The sequence below is a fragment of the Chanos chanos genome, chromosome 1 (assembly GCF_902362185.1).
Source record: "Chanos chanos chromosome 1, fChaCha1.1, whole genome shotgun sequence".
NCBI classification, from domain to species: Eukaryota; Metazoa; Chordata; class Actinopteri; order Gonorynchiformes; family Chanidae; genus Chanos; species Chanos chanos.
Window position 1 is genome coordinate 8380762 of NC_044495.1, and position 19818 is coordinate 8400579.

Sequence of the window (19818 nt, forward strand, 5' to 3'; positions counted from 1 at the left end):
CCTAAAAACTGTTAGAGCAGCAGTGATTGGAGCAGATGAGGCTTCAAACGTATTTGCTAACATCCCTCATATATGTTTATGTATAAGTGTGTGTGTGTGTGTGTGTGTGTGTGTGTGTGTCGCAGACATACTGAGCTGAGATAATAACTCCCCTATTCCTGGCTGCAGCTTTAAGATCTATTTTATACATAGATCATGACTGTAACTGCTTTTAAAACAGCTTAGGATCACAAAACAAAAGACCTAATGTTATTTGGGTACAATAGTTAGCAAGACCATTCATTATCATAGTCCTCCTCCATCTGTGTGCATGTTACTGGTAAACGGTGCCAGAGGCACTTCCAGTGTGGGACTCTGGGAGACGGCAGGTATTGAATGAAGCATGCGGGAAATGGGGTGGCTCAGAACACAAGAACTGCCTGGCAGAAAGCTGATATAGTGGTTCACATGACCCCTGCATGGATCATTGCATTGAGTGGAAGATACAAATCAAGGAAATTCAGTCTGTCTCTTCCTAATGGTTGACACACAGAATGAGTCAACAATTAAGCTACTTGAAAATTACGCTACTTTGGATGGGGCCAAGGTGCGGTGATATGCAGATTTGAAGAAAAAAACAGGATTCTGAAACATGAGATTTACTGCATATAGGATGTGAAGTTCACGCGACAGTTTTGGAGTCTGATTACCAGAATGTTCTTAAAACTCCAAGTTGTTTTTCCAAAGGAACCTATATACATATAATCGCATTAACATACAAAAATAATCAGTTAAACTAATTTGCATTGCTTTATCCCAAACAAAGAAATTGCTGTATAAACTGTTTACTATAATACAATGTTTAATGGCTAGCTCGTAGAGATAAAATATTTGACAGGTTTTATGTATAAGATTAAGTTTTATGTTACAGTTAATACAATGTCCAAGATGTTCATGTTTCTTTTCTGTACACCTTGGTTTCAACAAAGGTTATGGCTGTTGTCCATCTATAGATACCAATCAATGAAAGAGGCATGGTCCATAGCTCTATGGAGCCAGAGTTTTTCCCACTTATTTAATTACTCTCCAGCATTCAATTGGCTACCATTCTCTAGCAGTTTTTGCAGAGTACAACATGGATGACATTTAAATGATAGTATCATTCTGACACACACAAAGAGCATACCCAGAACAGTGGAGTTAGGTATTTATAACGACAAGGATAAATGAATATTATCCAACTTGGAGGAGAGACTCTTTTAATGCTATTAACAAGTCATTTGGGAAGTGTTAAGACTTTAGGGGATGACCAACCAAATGGAGAAGTGCTCATAAAAAAAAGTGGGAGAGGTTTTGCGTGTTGTCTTTTATATTTCATTTGGACTACACAATCAAATAAAATATTCATGATGCCCTTTGTTGCTTTTGTATTTATCAGATCGATGGCGCTGTGATAGCCGGGCTTACATGAAACCTCTTGGACCAGCTCCTTTTGCTGCCATGACAAACTATGCCATGTTAATGGGCATACTGAGTTACTATCTACTTCCTGGGCGTAACTAATTTCCTCCAAAGTAAACGTGATAGATGAAGATCTGTTTCAGGGGTTTATGTACAAAGAAATAACCAGGGAATACAATGCCCCAGCAGTCTCATCTTTTTACATCCTCCAGCAAAACGTTGGACTGTTCAGGATACTGGACATGTCCAACACATTTCAAAAGGAATCAAAATTCAGTCCAAAGTTGGGTTTTTTTAGAGCAAATAAGCAGTGCACAGTTTACAATTTGCAATAAAATTATGCTGATTTTTTTTTCTCATGACAGTGTTGCAGCACAGAAAAGGAGGACTAAAGAAATGAGATAAACCTAAGGGTTTATCAACATCGTATTTTTACAGTTATCGGCAGAATTGGGGGAGGGTTTAAGTCGGCCTAAAAATGAGCAGAGCATTCATTGTTCCTTTTTTTTTTCTGAGAGTAAAAGTGAAATCTTATGTGCTCTTTGGCAGGAAAGTGTCCAAGTGAAAGTGATGGTAACCAAAACCTTTATTATTCAAAACACACACACACACACACACACACACACACACTCAACATATGCAGCCATTTTACTGCTGTGTAATACCACACAAGAAAACAGGATGCTAATTGTGCTTGAGATTACAGCCAGCAACAACTTCTCTCTCACTCTCCCTCTCTCTCTGTCGCAGTAAAGAACCATTTTTCAGCTACAACAATTCCCGTCTGATAAATAATGCAAATAAAATGAGGTGGCAGACAAAAAAAACCTGTCTTTAAAACTTGAACATGACATCACCTAATGACTACAGAGCCCTAACGAGTTATTGAATTTATCCAGTAATCCTTTTAGGCTGCCGGATGTTCAGCCTTCAGATACTACTTTTGATATCCGACACTGAAGGGTTTTAGGAAGAGAACGCCATATGGATCGAGACCCGTGTCAAAATGCATGTTTTGTGCACTGGTTGAACCAACCAGAAATCGCCGGATGCAGACTGATTAGAAGAGAGGCACTATTGATCAACAAATCAATAAATCAAACGCTCAATGCAATCTAAGAGCTTTGTCGTTTCCTCACTAACAAGGTTGCCCCGGTAAATAGAAGTCTATTATTATCGACTAATTACATTCAAGGAAGTGATTGATTGATGGCGTGTCACCAAAGTTGATGGTTAGGATCAACAATTAGAGATACCATCTCAAAATAGAAACTCAGATTTGTCTCGTGCAAAGATATCAGATAACTCGATCCCTGTAATGATTATACAATTTGGTCATATATTTAGGTATTGACAAGATGACCTTACAGGCGGTAAAATATAATTAGAAACATGTTGTAATTACTAGTGATTAATTTCTTGTGCTTTAGCTAACATGCGAATAACTCTGCCAGTTATCATTTTCCAATAATTAGCATCTCTATTTGATTAAGTCTATATAAGAAACACATAAGCAAAAAAAAAAAAAACCGTTCCGTTTTAGCCGTCATTACTGATTCGTAATTTATATGCAACGCATGGTGGGGTGGATACACTCTGGTATCAAAGTTACATCCTTTCTCCACTGAACAGCAAGACTCTCTCAGAGGAATTGACGAGCGGTCTTAAAAGGGAGGGATGGGCAATCTGCGCTCAGTCGATCCGAAGGTGTCGTGTTATGGCTGAGCGCTTGGACATTCTGAATTACCCATGGAGGAATACCGAACCTTTCATTGAGGAAAATAAACAAGCTCTCTAAAATTCTCATGAAAGGTAAGAAAAATTTAATTATCAAATTAAGTTGCAACTACCAAAACATTCCTCAGTTTGAATTATGCATAACTTAAATAGCTTACACAGCTTAAACATGATCCATATGAAGAAAGAAATTAAATTAACATTTGCAAATTGCATTGTGAAATGATGCAAGTATGATTTATGTTTCAAACAGGCTATCTATTCATATGAATATAAATTTAAATGGCCCTTTAGAAAACAAACACTCTATGTTGAGGCATTTGCTTAAAAAAAAATGGTATTGTGATGTTTTATCAACAGACATTTGATGTTAAAGTATACTGACAGAGACTGGCCCAGAAGCTGAGCATGTGATAGTCTGTATTACAGCACACAGACTTCTCATTTTTGATCAAAAGACAGTTCTACCAGTGTGGGACAAATTCCATTCCAAAAAGACAGGCAGCTTTATTTTCCCATAGCCTAATTTATGAAGCAGTGGAGTGAAAGGTGTAAATGAATGATTAATTTTTTTTTTTCATTTAGATAATTATACTTTAAAAGCTCATGTATGGTATTTCAGTCCTTACAGTATATTCACACTGATCTGTTTCTGAAATGCACATGGTATAGCAACTCAGTTTATATATAACTGTTTTTTTTCTGTTAGGAAAGATTTTGTTGAGAACAAAACCATTTCCTCTAATTTGCATCACAAAGTTCTACAGCGTTTTAAAATCTAATTAATCTTACTTTTGTTTTCCATCTCAGTGTATCTGCGGAGGGAGAGGTGGCAGCCAGAGAAATGTCGGAGAAGAAATCCAGAAACTCAGATACACGTCCAAAAAGTCTCCGGAGCTGGAGTGCTGACAGTTACGTGCGAAGCGTTAAGAAACGTTCGTGTAGTTCTCGCAGCGAAACGGGCCACGGGGGAGATGAGGCTGAGGCACTGGATGGCCAGGGAGGGCGTTCAGCCTCTTGCCCCCGCAGACGCAGGGAGAGGAAGTGTAGCTGTCCAAATCCAGGAGAGGGAGACATGGACTCTCTATGCAGAAAAACCATGTCGCGTCGATCGCTAAAACAAAAGTTCCAGGACGCAGTGGGCCAGTGTCTCCCATTACGCAGTCATCACCACCATCACCATCACCATCATCATCATCATCATCATCATCATCACAACCAGTCCAGTTCTTCACGTTCGTTCTCCGTCCTCCTGTGGTCCAAACGCAAGATTCATGTTTCCGAACTCATGGAGGATAAGTGCCCGTTCTCTCCTAAGTCTGAGCTGGCACAGTGCTGGCACCTGATCAAGAAGCATGGTACTCAGAAAAACACTTCATTGGCCATAGAAGCAGACAGCAAAGGGCCTGTTTTGTCCTCCTCTCCTCCTGCTCTTATCTCCTGGGAGGAGGTCAGTTCCCCAAAGGCTTCTAGTCTGGATGACTGGGATCCCTCATTTTTACATGGCGAATCCCAATGCTGTGAACATACTGACTACATTCTAGTGCCTGACCTGCTCCAGATTAACAACAGTCCGTGCTACTGGGGGGTTCTGGACCGCTTTGAGGCCGAGGAACTTCTAGAGGGACAGCCTGAGGGCACTTTCCTCCTCCGAGACTCTGCCCAGGACGAGTTTCTCTTCTCGGTCAGCTTCCGACGCTACAGCCGTTCTTTGCACGCACGGATTGAACAGAACGGGAAGTGTTTTAGTTTCGACAGCCACGACTCCTGCATGTATCGGGACCCCAGCGTCACCGGCCTGCTGAAACACTACAGTGACCCCGCTACGTGCCTCTTTTTTGAGCCTCTTCTTTCTCGTCCACTGCCCAGGACCTTCCCGTTTTCCCTGCAGCATTTGTGCAGGGCCGTCATCTGCAGCTGCACCACATATCAGGGCATTGATGCTTTGCCTTTGCCCCACACCCTCAGGAACTACCTTAGGCAGTATCACTACAGGTGCAACGGGGCCTGTGCTGTGTAAAATTGACCAAAAAAGCACATTCTTAGGAAAGTTCTTTTAGGAGAGAGTATGTATGCGGACTCGTTCAAACACCCAAGATAAAAAAGAACAACTTTTGTTTTGCACTCCATACAGGGATAATTACTATGCAGGATAAAGACTCAATTGCAAACACGAAGAAAGAACTAGAAATTGAAACAAAGACAAATGAAAATAATTTATGGGCCGGGATGGTGAAAATGTGGATGGAATGAAATCTTGTTGATCGCACCTTTATGACCGTCATCCATAACCTCTGTGTCTTTGACACACACGTTACCAAACTGGACCGTCCTGAAGTGTACTTTCTTTAAACCTTGTATATGCAATACAGGAACTAACCAGTAATGGTAATAAGTCAGTAACTGTCTCCTTGGTTTTACTGAACTGTGATGACACATACTGTTGAAATAGTAGCATTTCTCAAATCCAGCAGATGGCAGTTGAAATATAGACTGGGAGTTGAAGTGATAGGGGTCACTGTATGATATCATTTTTCATTATTGTGTCATATGGTATCATGCACCACTCTTTAACGTCAATAGACATTTCTGTTGTTGTGTAGAAAAGAAACAAACCAGTATCTATAACACTACAAGCATTTATATCAGTAACAGCTGAATTTCATATGTATCCAGTCTTTATACTAGTACTCACCGTTGCTTCCAAATATTATACTCATTTAACTAATACCAATAAACACCACAGCTCCATGTCTGAGTATAATGTGTTTTACTGTGCCATGGAATTAGTTTGGAATGTTGTCAGTCACACATAGAAATGTGATTTTCATCTTCAGAAGAAAAGTCATACAGGTTAGAAAAGAAACAGCTACTGTAATATATTATCAAATCATTATCATAAACATGATTCACCAAATGGACGATACTTTAAAGAAACCAAGGGATCAGATAATAACAGAGAACCATTTTCCTTCAGACAACCAAAAAATGTGAAGCCAGATCAAAGGATACAAACTGTTTTTACATTTCTGAGAAGAAGGTCCAGAACATTTTGCCCTGGGATGCAAATGGTAAACAAGTGTAAAAATAGTCCATGTGCATTACAGATCATGTCTCCATAATGTATGTTCAACTCGTTTGCAATACTTAACTCTCTGAATGCACCTTAGAAAAATGATTCCAAATCGACACAGACAGGAGCCATAATTATTGATCCGCTAAACCCATAACTGTTAAATATTCATGCGCATCATATGTTCAGGCCATGTTTGAGCATTCATAAAACACTGTGTATATGTGTCTCCTTAGATGACTCAGAACAGTCACATTGTTGGTGTGATATACAGAATAATGAACTGGCCTATCTATTTATCTATGCATAAAAAAACAAAACAAGACTAAACTAAAGCCAGTATGTGTAGATGTGTGGGCATATCCTGTTGTTACCCTCTCTATATTGAATTTCTGAGCAGCACCATGTCAGACAGTGGTCAGAGGCTTATTTCCTTTTCCATGTATCATATTACTCCAATAAGGCACAGGGACAGCTTAATGTGCATCCCCCTACGGAAAAACTCACAGGCTGAATTCCTGCCTACATTTATGAGGTTAACGTTAATGTTATAATGGTTTACTGAGGGTCTAATTGAAGGTCTGTTATTTGATTAAGCAAAGTTTATCTTCTGAAGGTTCTGGAATCTATAAACACCTAAGACATAGAGTGTGTTTATTTGATGTCTTTTTCTGAGCATCTACTGATCTAAACCCGTGAAGAAGCCAAAAAATGAGACTTTATGAAGGGGCCGGGCCAAAACCGTCATATTAAGAGGTGGGACACCTTTTCTAGCTTCCACCAATTGGAATTGAAAAATAAATCAGAAGTGCCAACCCCCCTTTGACGTCAGTGTTTTCAGCGCGGGAGACGAATCAAAATCAAATTGTTACAATACAGAATTGCCGCCAACAACGTGAGTATTGCGAGATAAAAAACAAACGACGATATTACAATTTAGAAAACATGCAAATATATATAGTATCAATAGTCACTAAACACAGAATATAACAGTTACACAGTGTGTTATTTGTTTAACGTGAATGTAGTAGACAGAACTTGGGACCTTTCGATAGCTGCCTAGCTTGTTAGCTAGCATTAGTCAAACGTCAATTCCCCAACCACAATAACACTTTAATTAAGTGTGCGAGAGGTATACTGTGACGTTTGAAATTTTGTCGATATTGTATATGGCTTGTTTGAAATTACCGTCAAGGACTGTTAAATGTCTTTGTTGCTCATGGACAAACACTGTGATCCCAGAGCAGAACTGCGCTAGGTAGAGTCAGATTCATTCTCCGTTTAGCTAGCAAGTTAGAGTAAGCAAATTAGAGCATTAAAAGAAATAAAATCGAACACATTTCTTTCTTCAGTAAAAGCGGACCTGACTGTTATTACGTGCAACAATGCCTTGTGAGAGAAAGCCTATGCGCTATGGACATTCCGAGGGACACACAGATGTGTGCTTTGATGAAGACGGAAAGTAAGTGTGAATCAAATCAAAGTACTTCAGACTTGTCAGTTTTTGAATCATTGTTGCGTCGTGACAGATACTGACCCAAGCATTAGCTTTACTGAATTCAAGTGTTTCATCTCGTTGCAGGTGCATTGTCACTTGCGGAAGCGATGGTGACGTGCGCATATGGGAAAGCATCGATGATGATGATCCTAAATCCGTTAATGTTGGGGAGAAGGCCTACTCTTTAGCCTTAAAGGTATGTTGTTTATTCCGAGTTTAATTTCTTGTTTGTAAAATGGTTTGAGCTAGCAGTCATCCTCAGTAAGTTCATGTATAAAATAAGGAAGAAACTCGCACTAACGTAATGAAACCATTCTGAGCGCTCAGTTATGCTCCTTTACCCCCTGCAGAATGGGAAATTGGTCACAGCGGTATCCAACAACACGGTGCAGATTCATACTTTTCCTGACGGTGATCCAGATGGAATACTCACTCGGTTTACAACCAATGCAAACCACGTCACCTTCAATTCTATTGGGTCAAGAGTGGCAGCTGGATCTAGGTGTGTGTGTATATGTATTTATGAATAGATCAGCAAATAAGTGGTTTTATATCCATGATGCATATATTCATGTGACCTGAAATAGTAGGCCTTTGTGTCATTAAGCATGCTTATGCCTTGGAGTGCCCTATTTTGTCTTGAAGCTTGCACAGTAAGAGACTAAAATTGATGGTGTGGCATTAAGCATTCATACAGTCTCTGCATGAGTCATACACTCATGGGTTTTAATGGTTTAATATCAGGATCAGACTCCTGTCTGTTCTAACTCCCATGATCAGCAGAAAAAAAAAAGAGATTGTTTTGATCGTTTATGATTAGTTTCTGCGGATGGTGTATGACTGATCACTGGTTATATTGATTTGCAAACAGGTACATTACCGAAATGAAGGCTCGAACCATGTTGCTGTATTGATTGTGTTATTTTAACGTACAAGGTCTGTTTGAATATTGATTTACAAAAACAACACTCAGATGTTCAAACAGGTTGTTTGATTTTCTGTCAGAATATTTAGGAAATGAGCTTAACATGTTTCCTGCTTTAGATGTCAAAGATCCACACCTTTGCTTTGTCTTACAGGATTATCCCGATAACTATTATTTTTCCTTCTAGTGACTTCTTGGTTAAAGTGGTGGAGGTGTCTGACAGCAGTCAGCAGAAAACTTTAAGAGGCCACGAAGCTCCCGTCCTAAGTGTGACCTTTGACCCAGCTGATGAGTTCCTTGTACGTGGTTTGTGTCTAAGTGTGTGTGCTGAGCCGATTCGCTCGGATGCACTGAGCGTGTATGGATTACATATGTAATTTAAGAAACCGTTTACCAGTAAGGCTGCTGATGCAAGTGTTGGGAAACTGTTTTGAGCGAGCCAATTGTAAATAACATAGTTATTTACCAGAAGGCAGTTTTTTTTTTTTTTTTTTTTTGAGCCCTCAACTGGACAGCTGGTTCTGTCGCGTTCCTGTTTTTGTGAGCGTGTTTTAAACATCTGGGCTTCGCAGTTCAAATCCCACCTGGACTGGGATCCAAGGGCCACAGTACTGGCCACGTTCCTTTGGACAAGTAACCATTGTGTAGTTTGTGAGCATAATTATGTGGTTAGCGCTCCCATCCAGCCGTGTTGGGTTTCTCCGCGATTCTGCACAGCTTGTTCCGTGTGTGTCGTCGACACCTTCCATGTGTGGTAGCCTGGCTCACCTCAGTAGAGTTGGGGCAGAGGGATGGGGACTTGGACATTTTCGAATCGGGAGAAAATTGTGAGGGGAGGGTGTTCCCGTGCCAAAAGTCAGAGTACATCAAATTGAGAAACAAATGAGCTTTAGTTCTGAAGATTAGTGTGTTAACACAAAGCGTAATTGCTCTTTTTCTCCCCCAGGCTTCCTCTAGCTGTGATGGGTCAGTAGCAGTGTGGAAAATAGAAGAACAGGTATTATGTTCAGTTTATTCTGTTTTAACCCATTTTTTTTTTTCTGAAGTAAAGCACTATATTTAAAATGCAGCTGTACTCGGTCATGTGCTGTACTACATTATCATGCGTGTAAAATGATTTTCTGATTATATGAATTTTTTTTTTTTCCTAAAGGTCCAAGTGACTAATTTGAAAGTACTGCAGAAGTCTAGTGATGTCAGCAACGCCAAATCTCTGTGTCGTCTCGCCTGGCAACCGCGCTCTGGAAAGGTTACTGTCTTTATGGATAGTTGATGGCCTTTCCTAATAGTTGAAAGTAGAAATACTGTATGTTTTCTGCTGTAAACATCCAAGGCGAAAAAAAAAAAATACCAGTTACTAAGGGAGCACTTTGAAAGCTGAACATGTTAGGGTTGAATATAAATGGTGAATCTATGTACAGAGCACTGCATTTCTAATTCTGGGTTTCGGATGAATTAGTTTAGTTTTGTGTTTGTGGAAATGTTGTTTGTTTCTAAAATGTAACTTGAGAGCAGTTTACCTCACAGGATCAGGATAATCTATGCATCTCATCTTTACCCTCCTGTCGCATGCTGCACATTCTGTAATCTAAAACCATCCAACGTCATGAGCCTGTAATGATTTCTGATGGGTCTGTGGATATGATGACACATCGCCTTTGGGTGTATGATGTGTTTCTGTAGGTTCTTGCCGTGCCTGTGGACACGGCCGTGCAGCTTTACGAGAGAAGCACCTGGAACCATGTCAGCACGCTCTCCGATGACTCCATCACCCAGGTCAGCAGAGAATAAACAGGCTTTATCTCGCTCTTTACACTGGAACAAGGATCGTTGTGTTTACGACATTGGAATATGATGGTAGCTCATTTGAAGGGGGCTTTATTTGCATGTTCTGGATCCCGTTCCATTGGAACGTGTGGCTCAGGTGCTAATAAACATTTTCACACCCACCTGTTTGTTGAAGCAGAGTAAGTTTTACAACTGGAAAACTCAGAGGTGTGAAGTATATCAATGCAAATGGGATTATGTACTCATTAAGTTTCATGACTTGTTTTTGCCCGTGTCGATCTTTTTCACCAGGCAATAAACGTAGTCATTTGGTCTCCTTGTGGGAGATTTTTGGCAGCAGGTACAGTAGGTGGATACTTGGCGATTTGGGATGTGGAATCCAAGCTGTGTGTCGAGAGGTAAATACCGTAGATTTGCCTTTTTATAACGTTGAATATTTGTCTCTCTTATACTTGTAATATAGTTTCACAGTGGCACAGTTGTCATTTTGTTCAGCGTGTGTTGAAATGAATGCAAATCTGTTTAAAGCTAAGATGTGTTATTTAGTCTCAGTACCCCTGCACTTCAGAAACATATGAATGTTTTTCATTTGTTGAACATATTTTTACATGTGTGCTGATGTATTATAAATCTTAATATGATCTTAATGTACTTACACAGCCTCAGCGTTTGTGTACATATTTGTATAAATATTGGCAGCCGACGACTGGTTTAGCACTGAGCATAGACCTTGTGTGGATGTGTTTGTATGGGATTGCTGCTGATGCTGCTGCCTCTGCTTTGCCCTGCAGGCAGAAACACGAGAAAGGCTACACAGTGTGTGGGATGGCTTGGCATCCCTCTGGAGGACAGATAGCGTACACGGACACGGAGGGCTGCCTGGGGCTCTTGGACGGGTTGTCTTCCTCTTCGTCCTCCTCCTCTGGTGTTACAGCCAAAGCCGACAAGGTCAGCATCGCAACAAAGCTCTCTCTTAAACTGTTCGTTCAGCATTCGCGACAAGCTTGTCACCAGATCAAGATCTTTAAAGCTCCGACTGAAAATGTACCGTTGGTTAAATCAAAGAAGAGCCTGTTGGTTCTCAGCGAACGCTGTATTGGTGATGAGCTGGATGTGTTTGTTGCTGTTCTGGTCCAGGCTGCGGTGAGTAAAGAGGCAAAAGACTATGACGACCTGTTTGATGAAGCTGACGACCTGCCGTTGGACGAAGGCTTGAGCGATACCCGCTCTCCTGCGAAGAACCCTGTGGTGGCGGACGAGGAGGAGGACGATGACCTCATGCCTCTCACGGGCAGACCGCGCAACAGAGGGGCCTTCCTGGACGATGACGAGAATTCTTTAGGTGTGTGATGTTGTGTTTTTTTTTTTTACCTCCTGATATGTTTGTTCACTATTTTACAATGCATCACCTCCTGAATAGACAGTTTCATAACATGTCCAGCTTTTACTGATAGTTTCTTTCCTTTTGCTTTTGTTTTTTTTTAAGATTTTTTATCTGAAAACCCTTTTAATTCAGGTTATGAGTTTTTTTTTTTCCTTTGAGGCCTCTCTCCACGTCAGCGATGACATAATGTATCCTATTCCAGACGCGGGCTCGGTGAAACTGGATAAATTTGGGGACGACGACGCCAGCAGTGCCATCCTCCCTGCGGCAGCCCCGGCGGTTCCCCGCCCTGTCTACGAGGGACCTATGCCCACTCCACCGCAGAGACCGTTCCAGCCCGGCTCCACCCCGGCCCACCTCATGCATCGCTTTATGGTGAGACCTCGGCACCGGAGTGAGCCTGTAACTGACCCGTAACTGACTGTTTCCTACTTAACGCTGAGCTTTAGGTCAGCATTACCAAATGATTTGTCGGTTGCTTTTAATAAATCAATTAGTTAATGTCCTCCAGTGGATATGTTAAGTTGCTTTGGCTTTTTTTTTTAAATGAAATTGTTGGCTGATTTTTTTGCATTTTTCTGCTCTGTATGTTCCTTTTTTAGATGTGGAACTCCGTCGGTATAATCCGTGGGTACAACGATGAGCAGGACAACGCCATCGACGTGGAGTTTCACGACACGGCTGTTCATCACGCCATGCACCTTACCAACACTCACAACCACACCATGGCTGACCTGTCCCAAGAGGCCGTTCTCTTGGCCTGTGAAGGGACCGACGAATTTGCCAGGTAAAGTTTCGCACGCTCAAATGTGTCAAAGTGCCAGGCTTACCTCTGCTCAACTGTGCTTCATATCCCTCTCATACCTGAAGTGTTTGGATGACTGAATAACATTATCCCACTCAAAAAAAAAAGTAGGAAATTATGTATTTTGGTCTAATTATGTAAGATTGCACAGGTCTTTACTTGGTTCACTGCTATCAACTGTATGTATTTACATAAAATTGACCTATGCTCCCTTTGCCTGTGTCCCTGAGTTAGCCTCGTTACTGGTGTCCTCATTCTCTCTCTCTCTCTCTGCACAGTAAACTTCAATGCCTACACTTCTCCTCATGGGACACCAATAAGGAATGGATGGTGGACCTTCCCAAAGGAGAAGACATTAAGGCTCTGTGTTTGGGGCAGGGTTGGGCAGCTGTAGCCACCAGCGGCCTGCTTATCAGGCTCTTCTCTATCGGAGGAGTCCAGAAGGAGATTTTTAGTCTGCCCGGACCTGTGGTGTGTATGGCAGGGCACGGAGAGCAGCTCCTGGTGTCTTACCACAGAGGTATTTTCACCTTTTCCACACAGCCATATGCCCAAAACCTCGTCCGACTCCTGTGTCCCCAGAGACATCCAGTTGCAATATTTTCCTCTCTGTTACATGGTTACACACTCAGGCCTTTCGCGTATTTGTTCTGGTCAGGGTTAAGTACACACGGTTCATAATAGCAAATATTGATCTTACCTTTGCTGTCGTAGAATCAGAGTGCAGGTTTGAGTAGAGCCTGGTGAAATGCCTGGGTGCTAAGCTGTGCTAGAGAACAGCATATTAAACAAGTCGAAATGAACATGATTGATATTCTCGTGGGCATTCTTGGGATGTAGCTCCATGTAAGGTAAGGTTTTTTTTTTTTTTTTTTGGTCCGTCGTCAGGTACGGGGTTTGATGGGGATCAGGCCTTGGGGGTGCAGTTGTTCCAGTTTGGGCGAAAGAAAAGGCAGGTCATCCACGGAGAACCTCTGCCCCTTTCGCGGAGAGCTTACCTGGCATGGATGGGTTTCACTGCAGAGGGTAGGTCACATCAACCGCTTTGTTCTTCCTTTTTTTTTTTTTTTTCTCTCTTGTCCGTTCCTCCTTTTCTTGTCTTCGGAGTTTCATCTGGTTTCCTGTCAGCGGGGGATGATCACATGCTATTTGTCGTTTTTTTTTAGGGACCCCGTGCTATGTCGACTCTGAAGGCGTGGTGCGTATGCTGAATCGTTCCCTTGGAAACACGTGGACCCCAGTCTGTAACACCAGGGAAAACTGTAAGAGCAAGTCAGACCATTACTGGGTGGTGGGGATCCACGAGAATCCGCAGCAACTCAGGTATGACACGCGGGCCCGTCACAAATCCCACGGCCTTCTTCACGTGCCCTGTGTTTTTGGGATATATTCAGAACGTTGTCAATAGAGGAGTAAACTGAGATGTTGGTTACATTCGTAGCCCTGTAATCTGTTCAAATCATTTTTCCCTTGGCTGCTTTCCCTTTAGGTTTAAGCTTCTCTCGTCTGTTATCGTTTGAACACCATCTGCTCTGTTCTCCTCCAGGTGTGTTCCCTGTAAAGGCTCCAGATTCCCTCCCACTCTGCCCCGCCCTGCCGTGGCCATCCTGGCCTTCAAACTGCCCCTGTGTCAGACCGCCACAGAGAAGGGCCAGATGGAGGTAAGGCCTCTCACAACGTCTCTACTCCAATACTGCCCTCAGATCAGCGGACCAATTATCTGTTACCCGCTGGGCAGTGAGACACTGCGCGTCTACAGAGGTCTGACGCGCGTCGCCGAATCAAGAGCGCCGAGCAGCGAACGAAACCCGCAGTGCATCCATCAACGTCTTTTAAGCATGAGTGATCATATTAGAGTCTAAACATCTGTCATCTGTGTGTGTGTGTGTGTGTGTCTGGTTTCACCAGGAGCAGTACTGGCGTTCTGTACTCCTCCATAACCACTTTGGCTTCCTGTCCTCCAGTGGCTATGAGATTGATGAAAAGAGTCAGACTCAGGCGGAGAAGGAACAGCAGGAGCTCCTCATGAAGATGTTTGCTGTAAGTCACTCATGATATCAGCGCAGGAAGAGAGAGCTGGGTTTTTTTTTTTTTTTTTTTCTTCCTTAAATTCAATCAGACATGTCTGGTTTGGATTTTGCCAGCATTTCGCTGTGGAATAGTGTGGTTTTTTTTCTTCTGCTGTATGGAAATGGGTTTATAGTGGATAAAACTGCGCCTGTTTCATGTTGCGGTCAGCCATTGGAAGGAATCGTTGACTGATTTCACATGACGGTGTTTGATTTCCAGTATGTTCAATAAAATGATCTGTTGTGTGCCTGTGTTTGTGTGCGCGTGCCTGTGTGTGTGTGTGTGCGTGTGCCTGTCTGTGTGCCTGTGTGTGCGTGTACCTGTGTGTGTGTGTGTTTTGACAGCTGTCGTGTAAGCTGGAGCGGGAGTTCCGCTGTGTGGAGCTGGCTGAGCTGATGACACAGAACGTGGTGACACTGGCCATCCGCTATGCCTCCCGTTCCAGACGCATGGCCCTGGCACAGCGCCTTAGTGAGCTGGCCCTGGAAAAGGCCAATCAGATGCAAGAGGAGGAGCAGGAAGACAAAGAACCGACCTATTACAGCACAGTGCAGAATTCTGGGTAAATTACACATGCTGTCTGTCACAATGTTCTGTTTTGTGAGGTTGTAATAGGCTGTAGGATTTCTCAGAGTGGTGTGTGTGTGTGTGTGTGTTTTCTCTCCCCTCTCGTCACTTAACCACATGTTAGGATGCCACTGAAATTCCCTCTTTTTTTCCTAGCAGCAGCAGACAAACAAACGGGGACTGGAGAAGATCTGAGCAGTACAATGGCAGAACAAGCCAAGAGGAGAATGGTTATGAAGAAGAGGATGAGGAGGAAGAGGAGCCACAGGATGAGCAGATGGACACTGAGGAGGTCACAGAGAACAGGAAACATCGTAAGCCTCGATCTCTTTTTCAAACAGAACAGGAGTCTTTTTGGAAATGAGGTGGTTATGGTTACTGGTTAGGATACGATCATTCATGATGGATGCATAAGAAAAACAGTGCAGTAAACAAGGAGATGAAGGAAAACGTAAATGAGAAGATGGCTCAAAACAAAAAGATGCCCTGTTTACTTCTGTTTTTTTACCTCGCAGGTCTAAATCCCTTCAACAGAGTGCCAAGATCTCCCGAAAAAACCTCTCCTAAAGTTGGTTAGTAATGCATTGCACTGAGATTATTTTTTTTTTTTTTAATCATATTTATCAATTATTTTTCATTTTTAGAATGTCCTGTATTCTGTATTGAAATGTAGAAAGACACCATTGATGAATGTGTAAGGTTAGTTTTTATCTGGCGTGATATGGGAATTGTGAATTTATGGACTTGTATTTGTTTCTACACAGTAACCAAAGAGGGACGTGTGAACCCGTTCAAGGTAAGGCCGGTTTCCGTCTAAATGAAACATTTGATGTTAGCCTTGAGATTGTATATCCCAATCCAATTTCTGAAAAGAAAATTAGATCAACACCTATACTTTCAGGGGAGAACAGCAACATAGCGCCTGTTATACGTTATGAATTTTAACTTGTGTGTTGTAACTTTTTTTTTGTTTTCTTTTAAACCATTACAATCTTTAGGTTTCTGGACCCGGAAAGGCAACAGCAGGCCAGGCGAGGGTGGCCAACGTACTGGACACAATGACTGCGTCGAACAGAAAGCCCGCGGTTCTGAGTAACTCTTCAAAGCAGAACAAATCACCAGTCCTTAAGCCCCTGGTGCCCAAACCCAAGTCGAAGGTAGAGTCTGCCTGTCAAACACACTGGCAGCTCATGCCCTGTAGGTTACACAGTCCGACCGATCACATAAAACTCACTTCACCTCTGACGAGCATTGATGATAAACCCACTGTAAGAGCATCGCTGTGTCTTCCATATGATGCCAGGTCTCACTGCACAATGGTGTTTTTTTTTTTTTTCCCCTACATAAAAACAGCAAAACTGTCTAAACACATCAGTCAGTGACAGATGCCAAAACCCAACAATCATTTTTTTAAAAAATCTGTCATGCTTTTCTCAGTTTTGATCTCAGTATTTTGAAGTGTTGTTTTTTTTGTCTGTCAGACCCAGGCTACTCTACTGCAAATGAGTGCTTCCAAAGCATCCAGTAAAAAGCAGCAGGAGAAAGAGACGGTGGAAGAAAAACAGAAGCAGAGTGAGGAGCCAGCGCCGCCGGAGGACAGTGTGGTGAAGAGGAGGTGAGAGGCTGTGTTAGGTTTATGATGAACAACCCGCATGTGTTTGTTTTTCCAACATTCAATCAGGGGAATTCACAGGCTCTGAATTCTATCTTCTGGACTCCTAATATATGGTATCTGTCAGTTTAGAGCGACGTGAGTGAACGTCATGGTTGAGAAAACAATGTAGTTGAAGCAGTTTTCAGTGTTTCTTTTTTTTTTTTTTTTTTTAAATCGGTTTGGTTCTGATCAGACAGTTTTAATTTCTCAGACCACAGACGGGGTTCCAACTGTGGCTTCAGGAGAACCGCACGGCCATTCAGGAGGAGCATCCCGATCTGGAAGAAACAGGGATCATCAAAGAGGCTATGTCCCGTTTCCGGAACCTGTCAGAGGAGGACAGACTGGTAAGGCTGTGTGCCTGTGTCTGTGTTTGTGTCTCTGTGTGTGTGTGTGTGTGTGTGTGAGATTCTATGTCTGTGTATTTCTGATCAATAAAAATTGCTGTTGTAGTAAAACTGTGTATGATATTCAAAAAAGGAATAATTTCAAAATCTGGCATTTTTCTCAAAAAAAAAAAAAAGACAAATTTACCAATACACCACATGACATGTTACACCACATGGTTTAGAAAGAGGTCACAGTATTTCTTCCGGAGCGTGCACGAGAACCTCGTGTGTGTTCTGATTCTCCGATTCTGAAGGTCTTCATGCTAATTATCATAATTCACCACTAAGACCTTTCACAACCAGATTCGTTCTCGCTATTGGCCCTCCTCATTGGTACTCAGCACTGTGTGGGCTGCAAAAACACTTGCTTTGGAGGCGTCTTCATGAAGGGATCGTTCGTGACCCTGCACCCACGAGGCCACTCAGCAGTGGGTGAAATGACTGTCAATACGCTCTAGTGGTGCGGGGGGGGGGGGGGGGGGGGGGGGGGTGTCTCTCTGGCTCAGATGCCTGTTGCTCTGGAAATCTGTCTGGTCAAGGGCTGTGTGGGTCCCACTCATTGATCTTATGCTAATGACGGACAGCTGACGACGGCCTGGGTATGCGTGGCGTGAACCTGGGCGAGGGTACATGAATAGGAGTGGGAGGTGGTAAACGTGCAGAATGGGCTCTGACACTCATATGTGAGACAGCCAGGGTGACTCATCACTGGCTCTTTAATGCCCAGTGTCTTTGTCTACTCACAGGGAAAATAAACACATCTGCCTGGACCCAAACTGGTCAGTCAATGCAATTACATACAAATGGATGCAATTTAAACTCCACGGCTCCGTGTGTTTGTGCCTGTTTGTGTGCGCGTGTGTGTGTGTGTGTGTGTCTGTTTGTGTGTGTGTTCGCCCATGTAATTACACAGAGGCTTAGATGATATTTTCGTACGCACACGTGTTGGGAAATCAAAACTGGAACCGTTTTTACTTATTTGATGTACCTTTTCTTCAATGTTCTTATCCTGCTCTGTGCATAAACTGACATTTGTATCCAATCTCCTCTTCAGAAACTGATTGAAAGAGCAAAAGGAGAGGTTGCAGACCCAAAGAAGAGGAAGAGAGAAGAAGTAGAAAGCAAAGACGTAGACAATGAAAAGGAAACGGATGAAAACGGCGCTAAAAAGAAAAAACCTTTGGATACCTCTGCAAAGCTTTCAGCATTTGCCTTCAACAAAAATTAGGACCAACTCTGTTTCTGTGCGTTTTTTTTTTTTTTTTTTACTCTAGGGTAATATTCTTTTAATTATAAAAAAAATAAAAATATTTTATTTTTGGCTATGTTTGTATAATTTATCATTCGTGTCATGTCTCAAGCGCTATGGTTGGGTGTGTGGTTTTTGATGTCCGATTTGCATGCTTTTCACACCCCTGTGTTTCATTATTTCCTCAGCAGAAAAAATCTGGGGTTTAGAACTGCCTGTGCATGGCAGCTGTTAAAGCTCTTGAATAACTGTTTTATTCGATTCTCTAACAACTGCAAAACCAGACACGTGCATTCCCTTCACCACGATCGAACAGTGTCAGTATTTTAGGCACTGAAAGTGTATGGAGAGAGAGAGAGCTGTTTTCATCTACCATGATGTGATCTCTGAATGACTGTAAATATTGTTGTTAAATGTAACTGTGTAGTGTTTTGACGTATTAATAAAATACTATTTTGATTTGCTTTTTATGTGTTATTATGAAATTTGCTTGGTTTGGGACAGCAGAGCAGTATTGGTAATAGAAACAACCAAAATAAATGAATCGCGCGTATTTACCGACTGCATATTTAAATTAGTCGCAAAATGTATTGCACAACATAGCAATTCAAATTCGCTCATTTCAGACAGTGTCTAAACATAAGGTAAATATTTTTCCCACTTGTTGATGGAAGGTCAGTGACCCAGGTAGGGGCAGGAAGGGCGCGAGGTGTTCCACGAGGCTGAAGTTCTCAGGTCGCCAGATTAATTTGGCCAATAGTTGACTGTCCAATAAGAAGACACTTATTTACCATTGGTTAGCCTTTGACTTGTGGCCCAAGTTATTTGGTTGAGTGAGAAGTTCTTACCCCCGTGAGGGTAAGAACTTGTCAAGAAGAATGATGGAGAGAATCGTAATCGTAAAAGTTTGAGCGTATTTCTGTCTCGTGACGAACCTCTCCAACCGCTGCAGTCCAGCCACTCAGCGATAACGAATGATCTTTAAGGATTTGTTTCTCGAATTAAGATACTAAACAAAATGCGAATACAGATATCTATACACTACGGCTTTCAACTTGCTCCAGGGCTTGACTATGCGAGACGCACACATGAATTAAACGTGAATGACCGGCAACTGCAACCCTCATCCTCTTACAAGCCACTGACAGAGCGTGACGTACTGAGGTTGAGCGACCAATGGCGCTTCATAAGGATTAGCCAATGTTTATAAAGCCATAGCGTATCAATTTGTCCCTACAC

At 42.2% G+C, this 19818-nt stretch overlaps 2 protein-coding genes across 2 annotated transcripts; both read left to right on the top strand.

Moving 5' to 3' along the window:
* The first annotated feature begins 4021 nt into the window (after positions 1–4021).
* socs4 (suppressor of cytokine signaling 4) lies at positions 4022–5197 on the top strand. Its single transcript, XM_030788958.1, has one exon. The coding sequence runs from the start codon at positions 4022–4024 to the stop codon at positions 5195–5197; it is 1176 nt and encodes a 391-aa protein (XP_030644818.1).
* Positions 5198–7635: 2438 nt separating this feature from the next.
* On the top strand, positions 7636–18582 carry wdhd1 (WD repeat and HMG-box DNA binding protein 1). Its single transcript, XM_030788969.1, has 25 exons — positions 7636–7712; positions 7833–7944; positions 8099–8250; positions 8861–8972; positions 9620–9670; positions 9827–9922; positions 10357–10449; positions 10753–10859; positions 11253–11409; positions 11599–11803; positions 12048–12220; positions 12448–12632; positions 12929–13170; positions 13539–13676; positions 13817–13973; positions 14197–14311; positions 14559–14690; positions 15065–15263; positions 15464–15601; positions 15803–15859; positions 16052–16083; positions 16286–16444; positions 16769–16902; positions 17153–17288; positions 18385–18582. Exons 1-25 carry the CDS (start codon positions 7636–7638, stop codon positions 18556–18558), a joined length of 3333 nt encoding a protein of 1110 aa, XP_030644829.1. The 3' UTR covers positions 18559–18582.
* Positions 18583–19818: the final 1236 nt, after the last annotated feature.

Bases quoted from the DNA above. Each gene is read 5' to 3' on its own strand.
- socs4 (XM_030788958.1), top strand. From the start codon at position 4,022: ATGTCGGAGAAGAAATCCAGAAACTCAGATACACGTCCAAAAAGTCTC.
- wdhd1 (XM_030788969.1), top strand. From the start codon at position 7,636: ATGCCTTGTGAGAGAAAGCCTATGCGCTATGGACATTCCGAGGGACAC. The intron at 11,410-11,598 runs GTCAGCATCGCA...GTTCTGGTCCAG, and splicing joins TTACAGCCAAAGCCGACAAG to GCTGCGGTGAGTAAAGAGGC. The intron at 15,264-15,463 runs GCACAGTGCAGA...GACAAACAAACG, and splicing joins CAAAGAACCGACCTATTACA to GGGACTGGAGAAGATCTGAG.